Source organism: Solanum stenotomum, chromosome 12, assembly GCF_019186545.1.
Source record: "Solanum stenotomum isolate F172 chromosome 12, ASM1918654v1, whole genome shotgun sequence".
Taxonomy (NCBI): Eukaryota; Viridiplantae; Streptophyta; class Magnoliopsida; order Solanales; family Solanaceae; genus Solanum; species Solanum stenotomum.
In genome coordinates this window covers 35,258,751-35,282,765 of record NC_064293.1, presented here as the reverse complement: position 1 = coordinate 35,282,765, position 24,015 = coordinate 35,258,751, and the positions used below count along the sequence as shown (strand labels likewise).

The 24,015-nt window shown below is 34.4% G+C and overlaps 4 protein-coding genes and 1 non-coding gene across 5 annotated transcripts; 4 read left to right on the top strand and 1 right to left on the bottom strand.

The window, feature by feature from the left end:
* The first annotated feature begins 542 nt into the window (after window positions 1-542).
* Window positions 543-4,868, top strand: LOC125848964 (sodium/calcium exchanger NCL1-like). Its single transcript, XM_049528932.1, has 9 exons — window positions 543-1,024; window positions 1,810-2,007; window positions 2,114-2,295; window positions 2,508-2,653; window positions 2,727-2,988; window positions 3,074-3,225; window positions 3,356-3,617; window positions 3,714-4,019; window positions 4,423-4,868. Exons 1-9 carry the CDS (start codon window positions 637-639, stop codon window positions 4,669-4,671), a joined length of 2,145 nt encoding a protein of 714 aa, XP_049384889.1. The 5' UTR covers window positions 543-636; the 3' UTR covers window positions 4,672-4,868.
* Window positions 4,869-5,219: 351 nt separating this feature from the next.
* TRNAI-UAU (transfer RNA isoleucine (anticodon UAU)) lies at window positions 5,220-5,293 on the top strand. The gene has a single exon. It is a non-coding gene; the product is annotated as a tRNA-Ile (tRNA).
* A 2,014-nt stretch (window positions 5,294-7,307) lies between these two features.
* LOC125848030 (protein IQ-DOMAIN 9-like) lies at window positions 7,308-12,179 on the top strand. Its single transcript, XM_049527809.1, has 6 exons — window positions 7,308-7,477; window positions 9,392-9,493; window positions 9,617-9,784; window positions 10,479-10,706; window positions 11,423-11,536; window positions 11,618-12,179. Exons 2-6 carry the CDS (start codon window positions 9,419-9,421, stop codon window positions 11,957-11,959), a joined length of 927 nt encoding a protein of 308 aa, XP_049383766.1. The 5' UTR covers window positions 7,308-7,477; window positions 9,392-9,418; the 3' UTR covers window positions 11,960-12,179.
* Window positions 12,180-17,819: 5,640 nt separating this feature from the next.
* On the top strand, window positions 17,820-19,093 carry LOC125847977 (transcription factor TCP4-like). The gene has a single exon (XM_049527748.1). It carries the CDS (start codon window positions 17,890-17,892, stop codon window positions 18,895-18,897), a length of 1,008 nt encoding a protein of 335 aa, XP_049383705.1. The 5' UTR covers window positions 17,820-17,889; the 3' UTR covers window positions 18,898-19,093.
* Window positions 19,094-20,460: 1,367 nt separating this feature from the next.
* LOC125848903 (pyruvate decarboxylase 1) lies at window positions 20,461-23,521 on the bottom strand. Its single transcript, XM_049528867.1, has 7 exons — window positions 22,866-23,521; window positions 22,473-22,636; window positions 21,771-22,332; window positions 21,540-21,628; window positions 21,260-21,377; window positions 20,919-21,107; window positions 20,461-20,813 (listed from the first exon to the last, which is right to left on the bottom strand). Exons 1-7 carry the CDS (start codon window positions 23,334-23,336, stop codon window positions 20,643-20,645), a joined length of 1,764 nt encoding a protein of 587 aa, XP_049384824.1. The 5' UTR covers window positions 23,337-23,521; the 3' UTR covers window positions 20,461-20,642.
* Window positions 23,522-24,015: the final 494 nt, after the last annotated feature.

Below are 24,015 nucleotides of genomic sequence, written 5' to 3'. Positions count from 1 at the left end.
GTTAAAATTCCAAGTGTTGAGGAATAGGATTCCATAAACCAATGTTATTGGATATTGCCACATGCTTTATCAAATATATTAGAATAAGATATTAAAGTATACAGATGCCAGTTTCAAAATGCCAATCTTGTTAAATAAGGATCAATTAAACAACTTATTCCATGATCAACAAAAAAACAAGAGAGATTTCTTTCTTTATCAATACTTACTCCTTTTTCTGCATGATAGATGACTGTTTAGCTTTCTGATGTGAGTACTAAAGAGTTTAAATAATATAAAGACAAACTTTATTACATTATCAGATCACCCTAAGATATATATTTTCTGATAAGTTTCCTCAACACATGGATTTGAAATCTTGAAAAATATAAAAGACAAATTACATGCTAAAAGAACTAAAAATGACCTGTTTTCATGCAAAACTTCCACTACTAAAAGTATCATTGTGGGAACAAGACTGTCAATATTAAAAAAATACCCTAATCTTTTGTGCAGAACTTTCACTATTATAAGTACCCTTTATCTTTTTTTTATTTGCAAAATTTCATCTATAAAAGTACCTTTGTCTAAATTTGGAATTCATTTTATTATATCCTAAACTCATAGAGTAGAGTTATAGCTTGTACTTTGGTAGTGATGCCAAGCCTTTCAGTATGCTTTATCACATTTATTCTTCTACTTGGAAAGGTCCAGTGCAGGGTTCTAAAGCTAAATTCTTTAGATAATAACCAATTATTGAATATCTCATATGGGATTGATCAAGTTAGTAACAATCAAGAACATGGACCACCTTTGGTTTCTTCTTCTGGCAAAACATGTGAGCAGGTTTACGGTGTTTTTCCGTGCGCAAACAACATTGCAGGCTACATTTTCTTGATAGTAGTGTGCCAGTACTTGTTGAATACAGGGGAAAGCCTAATATCAAGAGGAAGCAAGACTCTATTCAATATTCTTGGCACTGGCATTTTTGGGGCCACTGTTTTTCAAATCTTGATGACTTTGCCAAGGATTGTCATGGTGATTGGTAATCAGTTTATTGCCTAACTATGATTTTTTCTGTCTCACTTTAATTTAACTGCTTAAGATAGTAATAACCTGGAAGCTATAACTCGTTAAGATCAAGCACTTACTGTGATGCCAAAAGCTATAACTAATAACAAGAGTGCAACTTTATTTCTACCATGACTCTGACCCGAGCCATCCCCAACATTACTGTGGTCTATAGACAATAGTATCAAGCTTAGCACAAAGTTTAGTTTGTTTTCTCCATGAACTTTGTGCTTATTAGTTTCTTGTCTCCTATTTGCATGAAATTGCAGTAGATGAATAGTTATTCACTATACAAATAGTATTTATTTGAATATCTTATTTTATATCAGAATAAGCATAGTTCCAATCAGCTACTTAATTAAGACACATAGGTGTTCCATGTAGAGTTCGTTAGTTCCCTCTCCTTTGGAAAGTGGTTCAAGACATTTCAGTGAATCAACATAAACGAGTTGTTAGCAAGATAAAGAATATTTGACAATCAGGAGATCTTTTAGAGAACTCCTATAATGGAATTCCTCTTATGTGATATCCCAATTAGTACCGGTCTAGCTAAGACATGTTATTAGGCCAGCTTGATGTGTGTAAGCAACTGCTAAATAAGAGGGTTAAGAAAAAGCAAGCCTTCAATATGTTCTAAAATTGAAAAATCATCAATTGGAGAATCGCTTTTACATGGTATACACGGTGAAGGTAAAATGAAAATAGAAATTAAGCAACATGAACAAAATGGACTGATATTAATGTTACTTACTTTTGTAGCATCTGGAATTTCTGCTAGTAAAGAGAAAGCTCAGTTTCTAATCTCTTCTGGAATTAGCACTACTGTTGGAGCCACAGTATTCAATCTTACTTTAATGTGGGGAATATGTTTGATATGTGGCACCAAAAATATGACAGATAAACCAGATTTCCAACCTGAAGAATCTTCACCTTTCAAAAGATTGAAGGGCTTACGAGGTATTTCATTCTTTCGTTCACATTCTTGAATTTAAGTTGCTGATATGTTCTATTCATAGAGTACATTTTATTGAATTCTATGCTGAAATATATGTATACGTTACAGATACTGGCGTTACGATTGACAAGGAAACTAGTTACACTGCTGGAATTATGCTCCTTTCCTTGATCCCATTTGTACTAGTTCAGCCAGTCACTGCTTTCAACTCATTCCTTGGAAGGCGTATTCTTATTTTCATCACACTTGTAGTATCACTCATTCTTTTGGTGTCATACTTCCTTTACCAGGTAATCAAAATTTTGAATCTCTGTATGCTGAGATGGATACTGAATTTAGAGTCAGTAGGTTAATTTAGAAATGGATGTTAGTTTATTTCTTTTACCACATGCTGGATCCACCTCTGTTCATATGTTGTTAACAAATTTTGTACTAATGAATGTATCTTAGTTGAAGGCCTTGGATTCGTGTATCGTTCTTAATTTCTGAATTTATTCATCAGGTTTTGGATCCGTGGATGCAAGAAAGAAGTTTAGAGTACTCCAAATATGAGAATTTGCTAGCAGGATTTCTGCATCATGTACAAAGGCATGCAAGAGGGAAACTGATTAATGAAAAAGGGCAACCTGATATAGATGTGATTAAAAGGTAACGATTGATCTTAGTTAAAAGATAGTCTCTTATAAAAATGAAGCTAATTAGTAACCATTTTGGTTTTCAGATTATTCCATGAGACTGATAGAGATGCCGACAAATGCCTAACACTTGCTGAATTGGAGAATCTCATAGTTGAAATGCAATCAGGGAAGGTTGTCGACGTGGACAAGGATTATGCTATTTCTAAGATATTGAATTCTTTTGACAAAAACAACGACAAAATAATCCAGGAGGAAGAGTTTGTTGAAGGATGCAAAAAATGGATCGAAGAAGCAGCACAGTTAGCTCAGAGTGATGATTCAAGTTCTAAAAGGATTTTACGCAAGGCAAGTGAACTCTTACTTATAGTTAAGTTCAATTCATATTGAGGAAATGAAATACTTGTGGCTTCAAGCATAATTTCCTCAACAGGCTGTTGAGAAATATACTCAGAAGCAAAGGGATGAAATTGCTGAAATTGAGCATATAATGGCAAGACTTTTGAAGCATGTTCAAACTCAAGCATTAGAAGCTGAACACCTTGTCAAAGATGATGGAACCCCCAATATCGAACGTATTAGAGAGTAAGTTACTCTTGTAAATTTAACAGTACATACTGACAGTATAAGAATTCATTATACTATTTGTATTAAATCCAAAGAGCAAAAGTCTTAGACCTTTCTATTCCTACTCATTCTGTTTACATTGTGGCAGGATCTTCCATCAGTATGACTTTGATGGGAACAATGCCATAACAAAACCTGAATTAGAAGAACTAATAGGTTCAGTGAAATTTGGAGAAGTTGAAATCAATCGTGAAGACACTGTCAAGAAAGTGTTCAAGGATTTTGATAGAAATGGTAATGAAATGATCGACGAAGATGAATTTGTCCTTGGGATGACAAGATGGCTCAATGAGGCCATTAGTGTAACTAAATGTCCCGACAAGAAAAGGGCTATTGATGAATATGACAAGGTAAAGTAGCCAGCATTGCTCTCTATAAATATATCTAAACACAAATGCTTAACACAGTTGACAAATCTCAGCACTATATGTGGCTTTGTTTTGTAGATTAAGTGGAGTGAAGTTGACAAAATAGTGTATGAGGTGGAAAAGGATGGAGAAATCAACTATAAGTTGTTGACATGGACATTTAACAAATCTGTGCTTCAAGTTCTGTTGGGGATTGCAATAATGACATTGTGTGCAAAACCTCTAGTGATCAGTATAGAAGATTTATCAGATGCTATGGGGATTCCTTCTTTCCTTATCCCTTTTGTTATGGTACCTCTAGCTCTAAATGCAAGAATGGCAATAGCAGCAATATTTCCAGCAAGTCAAAAGAGTTCAATAACTGCATCTTTGACATTCTCAGAGGTTTAACTCTCTCTCTCTCTCTCTCACACACACACAATGATTTGTTCAAACATTTCATTATGATTGGAGTACCTTTGTATTGTTTATGTACTCCCTTCATTTTAATTTAAGTATCTTAGTTTAACTAGACACGAAGTTAGACTTTTGAATCTTATGGTGTTACTAAAAATAAGTCTAGTGTCCCAAAATGTTCTTTGAATCTTGTGATCTCAAACAAGTTACGTACAATGTAGGATTGACATAGTTATCAAATATAGAAAGAGGCATTCTTTATTTAGAAAAAAAAATTAAAATAGTAAAATGCAAAACAAGAGACTTAAATAGAAAGGAAGGGAGTATTTTTCAATTTTTAAAAAAAGATTTGAAGTTTGATTGTTCTGAAAGTGTGATTGTTAATTGACAGATATATGGAGGAGTGATCATGAACAATATCATGGGGATGGCAACACTTTTGGCAGTGGTGTGTATAAAGGACCTAAGATGGGATTATTCAGCTGAAGTGCTAATAATTTTGGTGGTTTGCTCTGTAATTGGCCTTCTTGCATTTTTCAGCACAACATATCCACTTTGGACTTGTCTCTTAGCATTTTCTCTATATCCTTTCTCTGTGGTGCTATTTTACCTTCTTGAATGTGTCTTTGGTTGGGCCTAATGATGATAATCATAATTATCACCCACCCCAAACACATTCTCTCAGCTAAAAAAGAAAAAGGAAAATGGATCTTTTGTTTCTTTTTTCATGAAGACTTGTAAAAGGTTTTGAATAAAAACCAGGAAATAATCATGTTATATCATTTTCATGAATTTTTCTCTCATTTGGTGTATTTGATTAGATGTTATGAATTGTCATATTTGAAGCTAGATAAGACCTGGGGCTAGAGAGTTAAAGAGAAAGAAGGGGTGTTTCACTAAAACAATCTAAAAATACTTTTAATATGGTGTGATATTATTTGTTCTGGGTCACTAAGAGTTTTTGTACGTCTTATATATTACTTTTTTTTTTCAAGTATCAGTGTAAAACTTTATTGGAGTTAAAGAGTAACTAGGCGAGAAGGTGAATAATGTATATTCAAATGAATAAAGCACGACAACTTTCTTACCAGACCTATTGCAAGTAAAAAAACCAACGCAAGTTCTACAAAATGCCTAGAGTTCAAACATAGAGGTTTTACTATTTATTAAAATAAAAAGTATCAACATGGTCCCGTAGCTCAGTTGGTTAGAGCGTTGGTCTTATGAGCCGAAGGTCGCGGGTTCGAGCCCCGCCGGGACCAACTTCATCATCCCCTTGGCTCTCTTCCCCAACCTTTTTTTCCATTGTTCCGTTAGCTCCGGAACATTAATCTAGAAGGACCTTTGATTCGAATCTCCACACTTATTTCCGGAACATTAATCTAGAAGGACCTTTGATTCGAATCTCCACACTTATTTCTTTTAGGGCCCAATGCACCTAACATCAATATCTATTATCATTTTCCTCTATAATTTTTTTTCCGTACCTCACAATTACATTATTAGACAACTCAACTATAATAAACAATGATCACCTTAATTATTCAACAACTAACCCATAATATCAACATAAATGAAGATTATGTAAAGATGATTATGTGCTTGGTTGATGATTCATTGATTCTTTTCACGCTTTGGGATTAGATTATAAACTTTAATGATAATTGGGACCACAATAATACATGCAAAAGACATAACGCATACCTACATTTTCTAAAAGTATTTGTCCTATGTATTTTCTTTTCTTAATAAAAAATTTCCATCTTGACCTTACTATATGCAGTAAAGGAAGGATAAAGAAAAGACTAGTCTATCACATTAGGCAAGATTCAAATTCAAAAGAGGATTCTTCATTCTTAAGTTGGCATAATTATTACCCCCTCCGTCCACAATTGTTTGTCAAGTATACTAAAAATAGTTCTCCAAACTTAATTGTCAATTTAAACAATCAAAAAACCATTAGTCACTTTTTTCCAATTTTGCCCTTAATAATTACATAACTACTAGTTTCAAAAAGTAGTCATTATAAAGTTACAAGACTACTTTAATGTGAAAAAAATTGTTTTTACAGTTTTCAAAAAGTATAAACCATTTTAATAATGATTGATAGTAGGGTTATATTAGTCAAATTGCATCTTATATTAAAATTTTTTTTAGGGTTGTGCATGATTTATCCTGATAAACAATAGTAGACGAGGGAGTAGTAATATTTTTTTACGGAAAAATCCTTTTGGCCAGAATGGACTTTTACCTATTATTTTACCTTTTAAAATATTTTTACCCTTTTAACTAAAAAATGAAAAACAGATCAGATTATTTTTAAATAAAAAATATATTATAATTTTTTTAAATTTCTAGTCAAATTCTGACCAAATTTTCTGATCATTTAGCATTACTCTTTTTTTACCATACCCTCAATCATTGTGCCATGAAAAAGAAGGAAGACAAACAAGTAAAACAACAACGTAAGCTTTTTTATTCTTTTTAAATTAAGGTGGCATTTGAATTGTTGGAGTTTGCACACTTAGTATTGAGTTTTTGAAAAATAAAATGTTTGTTTGAGCCAAAAAATAAATAATTAGAAGTGAATTATGTACTTTCATTGGCTCAAACAAACACTATTTGAAAAAAAAAACAAGTAATTTCCCTAATAAAAATAGTTTATAAGGTTATATATAATCACTAAAAGTTCTGGTTAAAATCGGATTCAAAATTAAAGTTTATGTGTTTCTACAATAATCTCAAGTTAACATCATAATGATTAATGTTACTAGATTATTTATATATATTTAGTAAACTTCTTAAATACATATATAGGTCTGAGTCTGGTTATGGTGTGGTAAGTAGCTCTTTTTCCTTAATTCAAAACTTCGAGTATTGTGAAATAAAGTCACCTTCTATGCCAGTTTGGAGTTTTTTTTTTAATCTTTAAAGAATGCCAAACAAACTATGCCATAAACGATTGCCTATATTTTAGTGCTAATAAGGATGAGGACTATGGTTGTTGTGCTGTCCCTACAGCAGCAGTTTATTGACTAAAGAACAAATAATCTTGATTGGGATTCCTTTGATTTAGAACAGACAGCTCCATTATTCTAATCCAATTTTAAACAGAGTATCATTTATTGCTCCTTTTTAATCCAACAAATGTACATCTGATTCAACTTCTTTTAGAAAATATACTCAACTACTTTGTGTTATGGGGCCATGCCAAAATATCAATATTACACACAAAAACAATCAAATTGTACCAACCTTTTGTTTTTTTATTTCTTTTGATGTCATCTTTCTCAAGTATTTCTTCTCTTCTACTCATCCTATTTTTTCCCCACTGCCATCACTACTCTGTCATCACTTGTTTTTCCTCTTTTTATTCTGTTTTTACTTTGCATTTTGGAAATACCCATTTGCTAGAAACAGCTTACAAGTGAAGGGTTTTTTCTCTGGTATGCTTTCTTGTAGCAACAATTTTTGCTTACTCTGTTCTGTGTTTCAAGTTTACATTTTTATTTGTTCTTCTTAGTCTATGGTGGAAATATGATTATGGGTGCTCTTTATTTTCTTGAAATTTCAGAAAGATATTAGATTCTGTCTGCTTATTGGGAAAAAGCAATCAAAAGATGTCATCTTGATTGATTTTTGGTTCATTCATATTGTTTCTGTGACTAAATGTGTTTAAAGATATTACAATTTGGTACTAGAAGTCAAATTAGGAGATGATATGGACTTGTAGATTGAGAGTCCAAATTGAAATTAAGATGATTTTTGTAAATTATTGAGCCAAGGGTTCTTTTGGAAACAACCTCTCTACCTCCACGAGGTAATAGTAAGGTCTGCGTACTCTCTGTCCTCCTCAGACCCCACTTGTAGGATTCCACTGGGTATGTTGTTGTTGGTAAATTATTGAGCTTTTCTCTTGTACACTACTATAGCATAAGTGGATGAATTATAGATCAGTTGTATCCATACCTAGATCATGAATAGGTAAAAAGCTATGTGTATTTGAATTGTTTCATTTTCTCTAGGTGACTTCCTGTTGCTCTTCATTCATAATTGGCTATATAGAATGACTAATTTAAAGTAAATGTCTTTGCAAGTTCATTCTTATTCTGACTACACTAAGCAGGTGTAGCCAGTATAGTGGATCTTTACAGTAATAGCAGTTTGACCGAAGCTCGTGCGCTTAGGGTGTTAACTGACGCGGCATTTTGTTCATTGAAAAAGTTGTGCATGGTCGGAAATTGTGATAAATTGTCAGGGTTAATCTTTTGGATCATGCAATTATGCTTCATAATAACTAGCATAAGCAGATCCAAACTAGTTGTTTACATAAGAGTTTTATTAAGCAGTGCCTAGTGTTTCAGCAGTAAATTATGTAAAATGTATAGATAATTTTCTGGTGGTGGCAGGAAGGTGTGAGGTTATTAATTGGTGGCTTGATCAATGATCTGTAAATGAAAATGTATATCAATTGGAAATTCTCGGAGAACTGTGTATTTCGTTTCTCAGATGAAGTTTTTTTTTGTAATAATAAGTAATTCTTGATGTAGTCAAGCGGCTAGGCTGTGTGAACTTCTTTTAACAAGTCGTTTGAATGCGTATGTGAGTATATGGGAATTGCTTTTTTGGCCCAGGGCACCATTATTTCATTCTCACTTTCTGACTATCTGTATTTCGTTATTCCACTTGCAGTTCAATAGTGCATTGAGTATTTGTAAGCACTTATATATATCTTGTTATGGTAACATCACCTAATCTTGGCAGAGTTTAATCCAGATACTTACCTTAGATAGTCGTAGTTCACCTAAAGATTTAAATGTAATGTATTCACAAATATAATGAACTGATTTCAGGAAGTAATGATCGCACATTGTCCTTCTAGAGTTGTAGTCAACCAAATTTCTCACCTCCGTGCAGACCACCAGTGAGAAAACGATTAAGAATTTGGTGCTGCCTGTAAAGTAACTCAGATACATTTAAAAGACTATCTTTAAAAGACTATCATCAAGTCTTTAAAGGAAACAGAAATCCAATATAAATTAATTTAATCATCTGTTAGACAGTGTGAAATTTCCGACAATTAAACTTGTAGGCCATTGTCTTTTGTGTGCTTCATTCTTTATCTGTTATGTAGTGTTACTTCTCTTATTCTTTTTTATGGGTAAACGGCTTCTTGCTGTCAATTTGATCAGTTGAAAGAACATTTTCATGGATAATGCAACCATTTGAAATACCCACTACACATTTCACCCAATGATGCAAATGAATAGAAGAGCCTGGCATATGTAAAATAATTAACATTCACTCTGGATATTTTCATAACTAATACCGTTCCATGTTCCATTTGTTGTGAGCTGCAGCTGAGTAATATATAACAAGCACCTGCAATGGGTTCTGCAGACTGGCTGAAGAATGTAATCGGTATGAGAAAAGCTAAGGATGGTAGATCGAAAAAAATAAAGGTAAGCTGTCATATTTGTCTCATTAGTCCATGACAACCCATTCCTTCCATATTTTTATTATGAATTTCGGAATCACCAGTACTTTATAAGATCAACTGGATTCATATTTTTAGTTTGAGACAGGGAACATCAGCAAACAAAAAGTCTAATGGATGCAAAGGGGATAATCCCCTGCAGAAAGAGCCTTCTAAAATAACAAATGGTGCCTTGATCAAGAATCAGAGGGAACTGGGAATGCCTATTGAGGACAGAGCAGCTATTAAGATTCAGACAGCAGTCCGCGCTTATGTGGTAAAAGCATATTACTCAACTATTATTTCTAATGATTTATTCTAAAATAGTTGTTTTTGTGATTTATTCTTGTCGCGACTAAATATTTCTTGAGTGACTTTTTCTTCTGATAACTTCTCTTGAAACTCAGATATTGCAGTGATATAAACCTTCTGTGTTGTCTACTGTCCTCATTGTCAGACATACACTCCCAAATTTAAGACACTAACCAATTAAAGAAGCACATAGCATTTTATCATTTTTTATCTATCTGAAACATCCTAATTGTTCAATGCTCACACGCAATTTATCTTTACTTTGGAAAATTCTGGTAAATTTACTGGTGTCTTATTTCATGGCATGGAAAAAGGCTATCTTTTGTTATAATTGTGACAGAAGATGATTAGTAAACATTTCCCATCAAATCATTTGTATAATGCTATGAAGCAGGATTGCAGTTACCCAGAAAAAGGAGAGGGATCGTATCCAGCATAATGGTTTCAGTATCTTTTCTGCAATGCCACTGCAATTGTTAGATCACTCCTTTAACTTGTGAAATCCTTTAATATTAATTGAACTGAAAATTCCTGTACCTTCCAGTGTGGCTTATTGATATATATTTAGTAAAAAGGGAACTGATGATGTCAGATGAGCGTTTCAAAGAAAGTGCTTCAACTCTTCTCTTTAGGTTGAATAGAGTTCTCTCTGTTTGCAGGCTAGGAAAACATTACGTCGATTGAAAGGAAATACAAGGTTACAGTCCCTGACACAACGTCCTTCAGTGAAAAAACAAGCTTCATCAGCTTTGAACTATATCGGTTCATGGAACACCATGCAAAATGAGATAAGAGCTCGTCGTGTCCACATGGTGATGGAAGGACATCTTAAGCGGAAGAAGCACGAGAATCAAGTGAAGCTAGAGACAAAGCTTCAAAATATAGAGGTTAGTTGGTGACATTCTTATGCCCACTAATTGTTATCCTACTAGCTTTTCTCCCCGGTCTTTGAAGCTTTCAAATCAGTATTTGCTTTCTCTTTCTGCTATCAAGAGATTTTCTTGCCTTGATCATTCAACTAAATTTTCATTTCTGTTAACCCTATGTAAATGATCCACTAGAGAAGATTCCTCTTTGGTGGCAAGATAGATAAAAATAAATTTCTACTATTAGAAGCAATGCGTGGAATTTCATTAGTAGAATTCAGATATCCAAACTCACTGTATCAAAATGAAAGCTCCAGTTTGCAGCATTTTCTTTCATATGAGTAGAATTCATGATACTAAACCCTCATAATCTTATGCCTTTGCTTTAACAGAAATCAAGCTATAAACTTCTCATGCTAGAACTTTCGACAAACTCCATGCTTAAACTGCATTCTGTTTATCTTTTTTGCATTCCAGTCATAGGAGCTCATGCCAGTTTCTGTCTTATGATGCCTTCTCACTTGACAAAGATTATGAATGATGCTCTATTTGGGACTAAGGTGTAGTAGTTGTTCTCTCGAGCAAAAAGTATAAAGTAGACGCCAAACTAAAAACTTCCACAAACCCATATTTATATTGCTTTCCTCTGGTTGTGTTTGCCTAATGTTGGCCATGGTGCAATTTAGTGTCCTACCTAGCTATATTATTTCTCTCTAACATGAGTGAACGGCTGACAGATAGAATGGAGTGGTGGCCCTGAAACAATGGAAGTTATTCTAACAAGGATTCACCAGAGAGAAGAAGCAGCTATTAAACGGGAACGAGCTATGGCCTATGCCTTTTCTCATCAGGTATTAAACTGAATGACAATGTTTAGCCTTTTTACAGAGCAATTTCAGAACAAGAGTTCCTACTGAAATATTATGTTACAGTGGAGGGCCAATTCCAACCCAGTTTTTGGATCTGGAAATAATGAAATGAGCAAAGCTAATTGGGGCTGGAGCTGGAAGGATCGCTGGGTTGCTGCTCGACCATGGGAAAGCCGAGTTCTTGTTCATGCAAGTCCAAAGAAAGTCAACGTTAAAGCAAGCAAGAACACTAAAAGTATTACAAGCCCGATAAAGAAAACACCAGTTTCTGTTATATTAACTTCTCTCAATGGGAAAGGCACTATGAAAGCTAAAAAGTCCAATGAAGTAGCAGCACAAAAGGTGAGCAGCAAAGTTAAGGAGGTCAGCACTGAAAAACAAGAGGTGGTAATCGAAGCTAACTGAAAATATAAGACGTTGAAGCCTAGACATTTCGGGTTATGCATATTGCTGATGATGAAGGTGAAAAAAAAACTTGTAAGTTATAATCACCGGACTGAGAGTTTGTCTATCATGTTCTTTATTTTTTCAAATTCTTCTCTTCATATGTTTATCTGAGATGATAAGTTATTCATAGGTTAACATGTGTATAGATATCACATCTCATTCAAGAGAATTTATATTATAGCTTGGCGTGCTCAGAACATTCTGTTCCTCTTATCTATTTATCGTTTAATTTAATGAGTACCATATAGCAATAAACTCTGCATACCCTGCCTGCTTTATTTGATGGTATTGTTATAACCTGAGAGACATAGGTTCAATGAGGAACGGAAACTCAAATGTACTCTTCTGCCATCAGTTCGGCATCAAAACGGACACTTTTTTGTACACAAAGTCCATTGTGTCTAGAAAGTATCCATTTTGAAATCGGACTCAACAGTTTCACTTTATGGACATTAAATACATGTAAAAGATGATGAAAAAGTAATGGGCCGGACCTTACAAATACTTGAAAATTCAAAAGAAAATGCATGCCTAAAAAGATAAAATGAAGCAACTGAAATACGGCGTGGGTTCTGAATTCTGTTTCTAATTCATCTAGTTAACCTTTATATGCATGCCTAAAAAGATATGAACCAACTTAAATATGAGAATTAATTATTTCCCTTGTTTCCTTTTATTTTCCGTCTTTTTTTCCCTAATAGCACAGGCACGGAGACACTTTTTATATGGCACTACTATAGTTTATATATGATAACTCATATACTTGGCTCTGTTTGTCACATGGATCTTTCTACTCACGATTTTGTCAATTGAATCCTTGAACTCACTGAAACTCAACATTTTAAACCCTTTTGGCTTCGCGTGCACTTCAAATACACAGTAAAAATAACATGTCATCATCCACATTTTTAATGACACATCATTTATTTTTACTTTATTTTAAAAAATTAATTTCTTCTTCTTTTTCATTATGTTTCTCCTTCACCGCCCCTATCTTTGACTACTCTCCTCCATTTTATACACCAGAAACATCATTGCAATCTTGCATCCTTACCTTAAACACTACCTTAAATAATTATAAACCACCGTTCTTCTCCAAATTTTCATCATTCATAATTTTGTCATAATTTTTTGACCAACGTCTCCGTCCCCCACTTGAAGCACCGTGAATCCGTTTCCTCCATTGTGGACGAACCACACTACTTTTCTATTACCAACGAACCACATTAAAATATCTTAATATGCTTTAACATCTTCGTATAATTTTACACAACACACTTCACCTAATTTCACAAAGACATCCAACAATCACTCTTTACTCTCCAAAATCACCGAATCTTTCACTTCACCACCTGAAAATTACCCCTCCCCGGCTCCCCCATTTCCCCAATAGCTTATCTCCGTATAATTTGATCTTACAAACATTGAAGCAATTACCTCTGAAAAGGATTTCTGAAAGTGAGAGAAATGGGAATTGGGTTGGGGAAGAACGGGTGGGGTGAAGAACAGGTGGGTAGACAGAGAAAAGAAATTGGGAGAAATAACAAAAAAATGACAAACTTTATATTTATTTATTTATTTTCTTTTTTTCTTTTTCTTATAATTGTTTTTAGTCTAAAATTTTATGTCTATGCTCCTTTAACGCGTGAAAGCACGTGTTTGTTCCGGTTCAACTATTAAGTTGTCACGTACACTTGATCAACGGTTAGATGGGTTTAAAATATTGTGTTTCAGTGGGTTCGAGGGTTCAGTTGACAAAGTCGTGAGTAGAAGGATCCATGTGACAAACGGAGCCAAGTATAGGAGCCTCCCAGGTCATTCCGCCTATGAATATATCCTATATAGTTTGGCTTAAAGTTAATGTAGAGAAAGTTATTAAATATATATTTTACAGATGATTATTTATGCACTAAATCAAACAATTTAATTTTAACAGTGAAAAATTATTCTTAACCGAAATTAAGTGGTAAGTGTGTGTATCAAAAACATTATCTTATACTCCCTCCGTCCCTTTTTAGTTGTCCACTTTAGAAATGGCACACAGATTAAGGCAACAATGATTAGCACAGTGAAATTATAATTTTACCCTTATGACAACTTTTCACTTCAAAATTAAAACCACTTATTTGAATTAAAGTGAAATAAATTGGAGGGAAATAACATACACTTTTACAATTTTCAAGAAGTGTAAATAAGGGTATAATAGGAAAAAATTTGTTGTCTTTTCTTGATTTGTCAAAATGGACAACTAAATAGGGACAACTAAAAAAGGAAATATGGACAAGTAAATAGGGACGGAGGGAGTATTTATTGATTTGACCATTTTGAGTCATAGATGTATATAGATCACGTGGTGGAGGGGAAAAAGTAGATAAAAATAACTAAATACTCCTTAATAAAAGGAATAGGGGCAGTATTAGACATAACAGCTACATAAAATATCTTAATGAATACTCAACTAATTGAAGTCAATTATGCAGCTTTTTGTTTTAGTTTTATTTAGACCCTTTTCAGCTTATAGGCTGACTAGAGTTATTTATTGGCCGTAACAAATGAATGATTTAGGAAATAGTGGATTAGATTAGAGAAAACTAAATCTATAAAAGCGTAATTTGTGACTAATTAAGCTAAGTAGCATTTTTATATGACGATTACAGATTAATTGTATGGCTACACTTTGTCTTCGTACAGACAATTTAGATAGTTTTTCTTCTTTAATTTCTTCTCATAGGGAAAATTCTTCTTATTTTCAAAGCTCCAAATTAGTACTTCTTTGTATTCTTATGAAACATGAAACGTGAGTAGCACCAGGGGGGGAGCCACCCTTGCTCAAGGAGCATCGAACCAATATACATTCGCCGAAAAATTACATAAAGGTTAAATTTTAATTTAATAAAAATATAAACAAGTATTGACACCTAGTAACACAAGTTAAAGGTTTAGTCTGATGATAAAGGGATTGCAAAAATTTCTTAAGGTCGCGTGGTTAGCCCTACTAGCCTTATAATTATTTTTTGGAAAAAAAGACATATATACTTCCGAACTATCATAAATAGTATGCATATACCCTCCATTATACTTTTGAGACATTGGTGCTCCTGCCGTCCAAAAGCTAGAGCATATATACCCTTCACTCTAAGGGCGGAAGACTAAATAGGGACACGTGGTGCAATCTTATCCGTCGAGTCGATGGATAAGATTATGACACGTGTATGTCCGTTAGTATAAAGAGTATATATGCTCTAGTTTTTAAACGACAGAGGCATCAATGTCCCAAAAGTATGATGGAGGGTATCTGCATACCATTTACAATAGTTCAGAGGTATATTTGTCCTTTTTCCCTTATTTTTTTAAGCTAGCTCAAAGAGAGAAGACTTGTCCAAGTTTTATAAAGAGTTCACTTATCTCATTAATCACCGATGTAGTCTTTTTGTCCTTCTTCAATAGTTTGCATGTCATTATTACAAATATTTTTTTCCGGGAAGCCGGTGGCATTTAACCGTTTTTATTTTTTTTTATATCAGGTTTAATCAGCCAACGTAACAAGGGGTTAGTGGTACCCTATTCAGTTATTTCTTTTACAAAAAATACATTGGTTATCAATCATTATGCATACACGCTATATATAAGACTAGGCCTCAACTTAAAATACGTTTGAATTTTTGGTAATCACTCCATTAACAGTTATTCTATTATCCTATAAAAACACATATCTTCTTGATTCAATTATCTTCAATAAAAAAAATGACTTTTTAAAATAATAATTATTATTTGAGTGACAGTTTAAAAAATCAAACTCTTTAAAAAGAAAAAGAAGAAAAAGGTATTCATCACATGGTAGAGTAGTGAATGATAAAATTAGAGCATGAAAAGGGAGGATCTGAAGGGATTCACGTGATATAATATACAGTACTACAGTTGATAAGAAAAGACCATGCACATGCACGCATGCAATTTGTTCTTGTTCCTGGAGCCCAGGAGGGCCCTCAAACTAAACGGGTCGACCACCTACTTCCTTTGTTTTTTTAAAAAAAAATGATCTAGTTTGACTTGATATGAAATTTATAAAAAAAATAAAAGACTTTTCAATTTTGTGAATATTATGATCTTAAATTAAAGTTATATCATATGTACCAAAATGCTCTTTAATTTTGTGGTCTTGAGCACATGGAAATGATTGATGTCCTAAATTAAAATTATGAAGTGTAAGGATCATTCTTTTTTAAACAGACTAACTAAGAAAATATGTCATTCTTGCGGAGAAAGTACTATCTAATTAGGGATATAAAGTAAAGCCACAGATCAGAGCAGTACACCACAACCCTGAATAATAGACCAGAACCATTGTACAAATTGAATTGAAGCAATAGGCCCATAGTACTTGCGTATTTTTCTAACTACGATATTAGTACAAAGGAGGTTTAAAGTATACTGCACATATTATATAAATAAAAGAAAATTCATGCACAAGAAGAAACTTTATGTAAAGTGGTGAAGGGTACAAAAAATAACTTTATATTATAGGTTTAATTCCTAATTGTAATATTCTTCAACTATTTTTTTTTAAAAAAAATCTGACTCTGCCACAACATGCAAAACCTCAAGAAATAAAGCGGGGGTAGAGGGTCACATTCATTTTTCAGAATTTCAGTAACCTACTCTCATGGATTTACTACTGTAAACAACGGATGCTTTAATCTTGGTAATTAATTAATTTCAGTCCAGTATTTTCTGGCGATCAAGCAGGTTAATAAAGTAACTAAACAACAGTAGTAATAACTATTTGTACTGAGGGGATGTATGGATGTCATTAAAAAAGTGAGATCGATGTGAATTTCAAAGAGTAAATGAGTTGGCTTTTTACCTTGTTGGGACATTGGACAATCAATTATTTAGGGTGAGAGGTTAAGGTAGGCACAAGACAGGAAATTAAAGAATAGGTATAGTTGTAAACTTGTTAAGAAGGATTCCTTCAATCTTTTTTTTTTTAAATCCGAATTGGAGGATGGTATATTCATATTCAGATAACGCGATCTCTGAGTTGAGAGTGTGATTTTTGCAATATTTTTTACATACGTAAGTTCTAGACATAACATTGTGAATTCTATTAAACTGACACGTTAGAACAATAATCATATTGAAATCGACACATACTAATGTTATTTTACACGATAAAAATAGCCAAATAGGGGATGTTGTAAATGATGAAGGGTAAATAATAGTGAATGTTTTTACTAAAGGTGCAACCTTTATATACAAACAGATAAACATTACTTTAGTCTTTACCCAATTAATTTCAAACTCTTTTTAAGTTAAAGTCTCTTGTTTAATTATGAGTGAGGAATGTACCAAATGTACTAGTGTTATCTTTTTTTCCTCTAGGTACATGCATGAAGTAAAATGGTCTCTCTTCATTTTCACTTACTCAATATTTTTGTTGTTATGTATAATTTATCTGCATATATGATGGGGATATAAATTTAACCAAACTAGGGCACACACCTGAAAGTCCTATATGCTCTACTATACTTGTGTATTTGTACTTGCTTTTGCTCACACTCTTTACAATTGTTTTTGTTTCCTACCCGATTTCTGGTACCTATTTTGGACTCTACTAATTCTGATCTGCACCGAAAGCCTGTTAAATTTCCATGAAATTTTGCATGAATCCTTTTGGACTTAGTACTTACTGGTTACAACATACAACCTTACAATTATCTTATGTAAAGCTATTCTTTAAGGGCCCAAAGTCACAGTGACTTTATTATTAAAGCTGCCATTGCCATTTGCCATTTGCCATTTGCCAAGTGCCAACACTAAAAAGATAAAAGGTGGAAGAGATCGAGGAAGGTGGAGATAGATTACTTACTTCCAATCTGAATCCTTCAATGAATCATCAGTTTCAACTATCAGATGAACAAGATGGATCAGAGGAGGAGGAGGAGGAGGAAGAGGAAGTTTTTCAAGAAAATGGCATTAGAAACCTTCAAAATCACTACCAAAACCAGCAGATGCCACAGTCACTCTGCAAAAAGCCAGCAAAATGGGCTAATTTCACAGTATGTGAACAAGAATTGAACAAAGGGACAAGAAGAATGAGGCCAAAGAGAGCTAAAACAGATGTTATAGAAGGCCATGGAGGCCGAATTATTCGAGCCACAGGAAGGAAAGACAGGCACAGTAAGGTATCAACTGCAAAAGGTCCGAAGGATCGACGAGTTAGGCTTTCACCAAACACTGCAATTCAGTTCTATGATGTGCAAGATAGGCTTGGCTATGACCGTCCAAGTAAGGCTATTGATTGGCTGATTAAAGAAGCTAAAGCTGCAATTGATGCTCTTGGTGAGTTCCCTAATAATTTTCACTGTACTAAACTTAATCCCAAAAAAATGCAGTTTTCATTTGATCAAGAACAGAGTCCAAGATTTAGCCAAGAAAACAGAGGTGTTCCCAATTCTGAATATGGAGTTCAAGACAACCAGCAAGAGGTGAATTATGACAACCCAATTCAGAATTTTAACTTGTTTTCATCATCTGATGGTTTCAAGATTCCATTTTTAAGTGAGTTACAGAGCTACCCACATGGGCATTTTCTCAATTTCCAGTCTTTACAAGATGACACAATCCTATCATCTGGTAATCATCATCATCATCAAGGCAGCTTCTTAACCACCACTTCAGTTAATCATTTCCCATCAGTTTTAAGTCAAAATCAGGTGTTTTCTCACAGGGAACCCCTTCAGTCCAGTTTCTTCCCTCTAATGAGTGATCCATTAAGCACACAACTTGAGACCCTTTCATATGGATTTGCCAATGATGGTTTCTCAGGACTAACTTCTAGTGCTTCAAGAATTCAAGGGGAAGAGGAGCAGGCAACATTTTTTTCTGCTTCTTGACCCACTGCCTCTGCATTATCAAGATTCAAGACTAGCATTTCTTTTCAGAATCTTCTTCACTTTTCTCAGAAGCTGAAACCTTTGTTGAGTGGATGTAATGCAGAATTTCTTATGTTATTATTATTTTTAAGTTTCTGTAAAATTATTATTCTTGTAATTTTGCCTCCTTAATTGGATGATCAGCTCCTCATCAAAAGATTCATAATCTCAATTTGGAGGGGGTGACGAAAAAGAAACATAGCAAGGGTGTGTTTTGTTTGGAACCAGGATATCCCAAAATTATAATTGTGCGATTAAAACTAGGACGATAACTTATCTCATATTATACACTATATGAGATATAAGTATTCTAGACTATAGTCCTAATTCTAAGACCAATTTTGATTAATACTTCCAACCAAATTTTAAATTTCTAATTCTAAATTGGGATAACCCACCTAATCCCTCCAACCAAACGACTAGATGAATAGTTTAGAGAGAGCTAAGGGCAAGAGGAAGAAGATTCTTTGAATTAATGAAAGAAAGACCAAGATGCGAATTACGAAAATGGTGTCATGTATATTTGGTGTTGTAGCAATCAAAGAATCAAATTAAAGGGATAAAAGAAAGTTGGGTTTTTTCAAAAATTTGGCTATTTTCAGTTAGTACACAGGATCTAGAAGCAGTGATTGTAACTTAGGTACATCACAAGTGTCATATTCATAAAAGTCTAGATTGTTAATGCTACTCTACTGATACTTGTCAGTTCTATTGGCAGCAAAGGCATTCAATTAAAAGCAGCTCACAGTACTGCCCTCCTACTGATCTGTTTCAATCAAATTTGTGTTACCATTTGGATGCATTCAATTCCCAATTGTCAGTCTCATTTAGATGCCAATTCTTATATAAGTCCCTTTCATAAAACCTAATTAGTACATTCACTTGTTCCAATTTTAGGTTCGAGGGGTGGGTAAAAGGAACAAAAAGGTCGGAGCTCTGTGTTACCCATATGGCATTGGAAACATAATTAGGGAAATATAGCAACATAAAGTGAGGAAGTCATTCTAGATGGTCAAAGACTCATATGTCATCATTAATTATTATTCATAATATATAGTAACTAATAGATTTAAGTTATATGCATTAACAACTTAATTTTTTTTATGCAGTTAGCTAGTGTGATTAAGCTATTATAGCATGTCCATTATTACTATTCATATCGTTTTACCTATAATTATCTTTTCTTTACGAATAAAGTTATATATGCCATAAGCAATGCAACAGTGTCAGCAGGTTTTATCTATGTTCGATTAAACCTGTGACATATGTAGTGACCCCGTGGGGTTTCATGTGTGTCTTTCCGCTCAGCATTGATGGGTGATAGAAAAGCGGCTTATCATTCATGTGGCTACTTAATTTCTAAAGTTGAAAAAAAAAGGAGGTACTTTAATTTCAAGGGCCATTATAATAAAGTGGTTCCCAGCATATGTACCAAAATCATCAATGTAGCGTATGATTTTCTGGCAATTATTTTACAAGCTTGGTTGGGATATTTACCTAATTTGAACATAAAAAGGTTGCAGCCACGTGAGAAATGAAAAGTGATCAACAATATTATTATTGATAATAGAGACATTTGGTACATTTTATGGACGATGACACTTCTAAGTTATAGAATACAAAAGCAGGACATAACTATAACTAAGGGAAAACATTAAAATTCTCTAGCCTTTTCCTGGTCTCTTATTTTGGACAACGATAGATCGCTACTGAGGATTAGGAGGACGGCTATTAGCTGCAGAAACACGTGATCCCCATTCCAAAAGCTCTTTGCTAGTATCATCCTTGTGCACAAAGACTTCAATGAAACACAAGGAGTCCTTGTGTGTGCTTGTCGCTGTTGCTATTGCCTTGGTTAGGTCCTCCTCCGTCTTTACCTGCAATGAAATATCTCATCAATTTCTGTATAGGTGCATGTCACATTGACAATTTTCGAATCGCATAGTGGGAGAAAATGTTACAATGTGTTCATAAATACTGACCTTTGCAGTCCAACATTTGCCTTCACCATTATGGATAGCATTCACAAGACCAGTGTAGTCCCAGTTCTTAATCACATTATATGGGCCATCATGAATCTCTACTTCAATGGTATAACCTCCGTTGTTGATGAGAAATATAATGTTCTTTTGTGCACATCTTATCATGGTTGATATATCTTGAGCAGTAACCTATGTTGCCAAAAAGAGTTTTAGCTTTCTCAATTATGTTTCTCATAATTCACTTTAAGAAAAACTAAGTATGCTAATGAGTCTTGAGCAGCAAAAAATGAGAACAGTTGAGAGTATAATCATTAAGTTCACAACCAATATGAGCAACTGACCTGGAAGCTTCCATCACCAATGCAGGCAATGATACGTTTATCTTTAGCAGCCTGAGCATAACCGAGAGTGGCACCAACTGACCAGCCAATGGATCCATACTGCATCTGGAATTCAAACCTGCAAGTATTTGAATAGAACTTTATCTTAATATAGCTACAATCAGACTTCCTGAACTGTTATTGAGATTGATATGTTGTCAAGTTGTCTTGTTCTTCCATTAATACTTTCGATGCTACTCCTCATAAGCAGGGTTTAGAATAAAGTTAGAGTCAAGCATACCCGCAATTTTCAGGAAGATTTAGCTTCTGACAATTGAACCATGAGTCGCCGGTCTCTGCAATCACTGCAGTGTTACCGCTTAGCATTTCCTGTGAAGGATAAAGCAAAGTGAACAAATTAAAACCAGCAGGGACTGTAAGAATTCCTCTTTTTATTCTGTTGTATCAAGTGTCATGTAATTCTCAGTTCTTTTTTACAAAGTGTTCTGTGTTAATCACAATTCATATATACCTGAATGTGCTTGAAGAGTATATTGACTCGAAGAAGTTCATCCTTCTCGCGTTTCAAGGCAACACCCGGAGGGACATAAATACGATGGTGATTTTCCAAAGCAGTGGTATTCTTCTTCAGCTTTTTGGCCAATGCACTTAAGAAATCAGTCATGAAAACCCAACCAAAGGAGGGGCCATTTCCAATAGTCACACGATTAGGTTCAACAACAATCAACTTCTCTTTTTTAATCAGCAATGAGTATCCAACAGAGCTGTAGTCATTGAATATGGGGCCAACAAAGACATAAGCATCCGCAGATTCAACAATCTCCCCACAAAAACTAGAACTCACTGCTCCCCAGTATGTCCCAATGAAACTAGGGTGGTGCTCTGGTACCAGTCCCTTGCCAGATGGCATTACTGCCAACGGATAGCCACAGGCATCAGCAAGTTCCACAAAGGCCTTTTGTGCTTTTGCCACTCTTACTTTGGGACCTCCCACAATAACCGGTTTCACAGACTTGTTCAAGAACTCTGCTGCTGCTTCAACAGCTGCTTCTAATCCTAGTTGATTGCTGACCCTGCAATTTCCAAATGCATTTCCCTCTTAAGACAAAAGCCTAATGTGGCCATAGATCCTTCCACTAAAATGGTTAAAAGAATCATGGTGGATTCAGGAAATGGAAAATATACGTAAATAAAGGAACAGGGAAGAACATACTTTGGAGCAAGATAGAAAGGAACAGGTTCTCTAGCAAATGTTGGGTGAGAGATCCCAGGCAAATTACAACCTATGCTAATGTAAACTGGCTTGCTCTCCTTTAGAGCAGTTGAAATTGCAGTATCAATCAATTCATGTGCATCATCCAAGTTATTCACCACTGCCTGTTACATTATACCAACTTGATCACTTTCGTTGAACATACATAAACATAATGACACATACAATTTAGTCCAACGCAATTACCTAAATCAATGTGGAAGAACTAAACTAGTAGTTATTCTCTAATCAAGAATTACGCACATAATACATGTGATGAATGAAGTAAGAGCAATTGTCATAAATAAAGCGCACAATTGCAGCACAAGGTACAGGAGCAAATACAGGAAATACCTGAGAGCAAGTAACAGTTTGAAAGCATCTAAGTTCCTGGCTAAAATCTGGTAGGCCAATAGTATGATGCAAAATTCTGTTGGTACCATAGTCATTCGAATTCGGCCCTCCAACAATACAAATCACAGGCAAATTCTCACTGTATGCCCCAGCAATAGCATTAAGCACACTCAGCCCTCCTACAGTGAATGTCACTACACATGCTCCCACCCCTTTCGCACGTGCGTACCCGTCGGCGGCGTACCCAGCGTTTAGTTCGTTACAGCAGCCGATCAAATTCAGCTCCGGCTCGGCAATCAGATGATCCAGCAACGTCAAGTTGAAGTCGCCGGGAACCGAAAACACGTCCTTTACGCCGATTTGTACAAGCCGCCGAGCCAAGTGCCGTCCCAAAGTTCCACCTCCACACGGCGAACTCGCTGGAACTGAAGCTGACTGAGCCGTGGAACCGATTGCATTGTTACCCTCCATTTCTAAATTCTTAACAAAATTATGGTGATTTTTAGCAGAAAATTGATTTAAGCTTATGTATTTTGACGATGGTTGTTAATTGTGATTAAGGGTGTTTATATATAGTTGTCTATGATCATCAAGGTGATGGTTTTGAAGACAGTGGGCAAGAAAAAAACTGCTATTAGACAGTGTACACTTGCACTGAAAAAGTTGTATACCGAGGGCTCGTTTGGCCATGCGATATAGTATCATGATATGGAATCATGATATGGTATCATTAATATGAAATCATGAGATGAAATTAAAGTTTTGTTTGGACATACAATATAAAATTTTTGTGTTGTATATTTTCTCATAAACATAAAAATCTATTAAAATAGCCCCAATTGTTTATTCAATCTTATCAAATAAATAAAAATTTATAAATCGCATAATAAATTATTACAAAACTATTTGTTCTCCACTTAAGTAATTATTCCATCTAACTTTAATTTGATTTAAAAAAATTGAATATAAATTGTAGTGTACTAGTCTTTAATATAATCCTTCCACATAGTAGGACAATTTCCTCACGTTGAACTTGCATTTCTCAATCATGTGACCGAGAAAACGAACCAACATAGTTACTTTGAGTCATTTGTTGGTCAATATCATCCGCAACTATATTTTCACGCTCATAGACCATAAAATATTTCAT

What these genes read in the sequence shown, in the direction of transcription:
- LOC125848964 (XM_049528932.1), top strand. Translation starts at nt 637, where the DNA reads ATGCCAAGCCTTTCAGTATGCTTTATCACATTTATTCTTCTACTTGGA. An exon ending in CTAAAAGGATTTTACGCAAG is followed by an intron (nt 2,989 to 3,073) that starts GCAAGTGAACTC and finishes TTTCCTCAACAG; the next exon opens with GCTGTTGAGAAATATACTCA. An exon ending in CATCTTTGACATTCTCAGAG is followed by an intron (nt 4,020 to 4,422) that starts GTTTAACTCTCT and finishes GTTAATTGACAG; the next exon opens with ATATATGGAGGAGTGATCAT.
- LOC125848030 (XM_049527809.1), top strand. Translation starts at nt 9,419, where the DNA reads ATGGGTTCTGCAGACTGGCTGAAGAATGTAATCGGTATGAGAAAAGCT. An exon ending in GTAGATCGAAAAAAATAAAG is followed by an intron (nt 9,494 to 9,616) that starts GTAAGCTGTCAT and finishes AGTTTGAGACAG; the next exon opens with GGAACATCAGCAAACAAAAA. An exon ending in CAGCAGTCCGCGCTTATGTG is followed by an intron (nt 9,785 to 10,478) that starts GTAAAAGCATAT and finishes CTCTGTTTGCAG; the next exon opens with GCTAGGAAAACATTACGTCG.
- LOC125847977 (XM_049527748.1), top strand. Translation starts at nt 17,890, where the DNA reads ATGAATCATCAGTTTCAACTATCAGATGAACAAGATGGATCAGAGGAG.
- LOC125848903 (XM_049528867.1), bottom strand. Translation starts at nt 23,336, where the DNA reads ATGGAGGGTAACAATGCAATCGGTTCCACGGCTCAGTCAGCTTCAGTT. An exon ending in AAACTGTTACTTGCTCTCAG is followed by an intron (nt 22,637 to 22,865) that starts GTATTTCCTGTA and finishes ATAATGTAACAG; the next exon opens with GCAGTGGTGAATAACTTGGA. An exon ending in AATCTTCCTGAAAATTGCGG is followed by an intron (nt 21,378 to 21,539) that starts GTATGCTTGACT and finishes AAATACTTGCAG; the next exon opens with GTTTGAATTCCAGATGCAGT.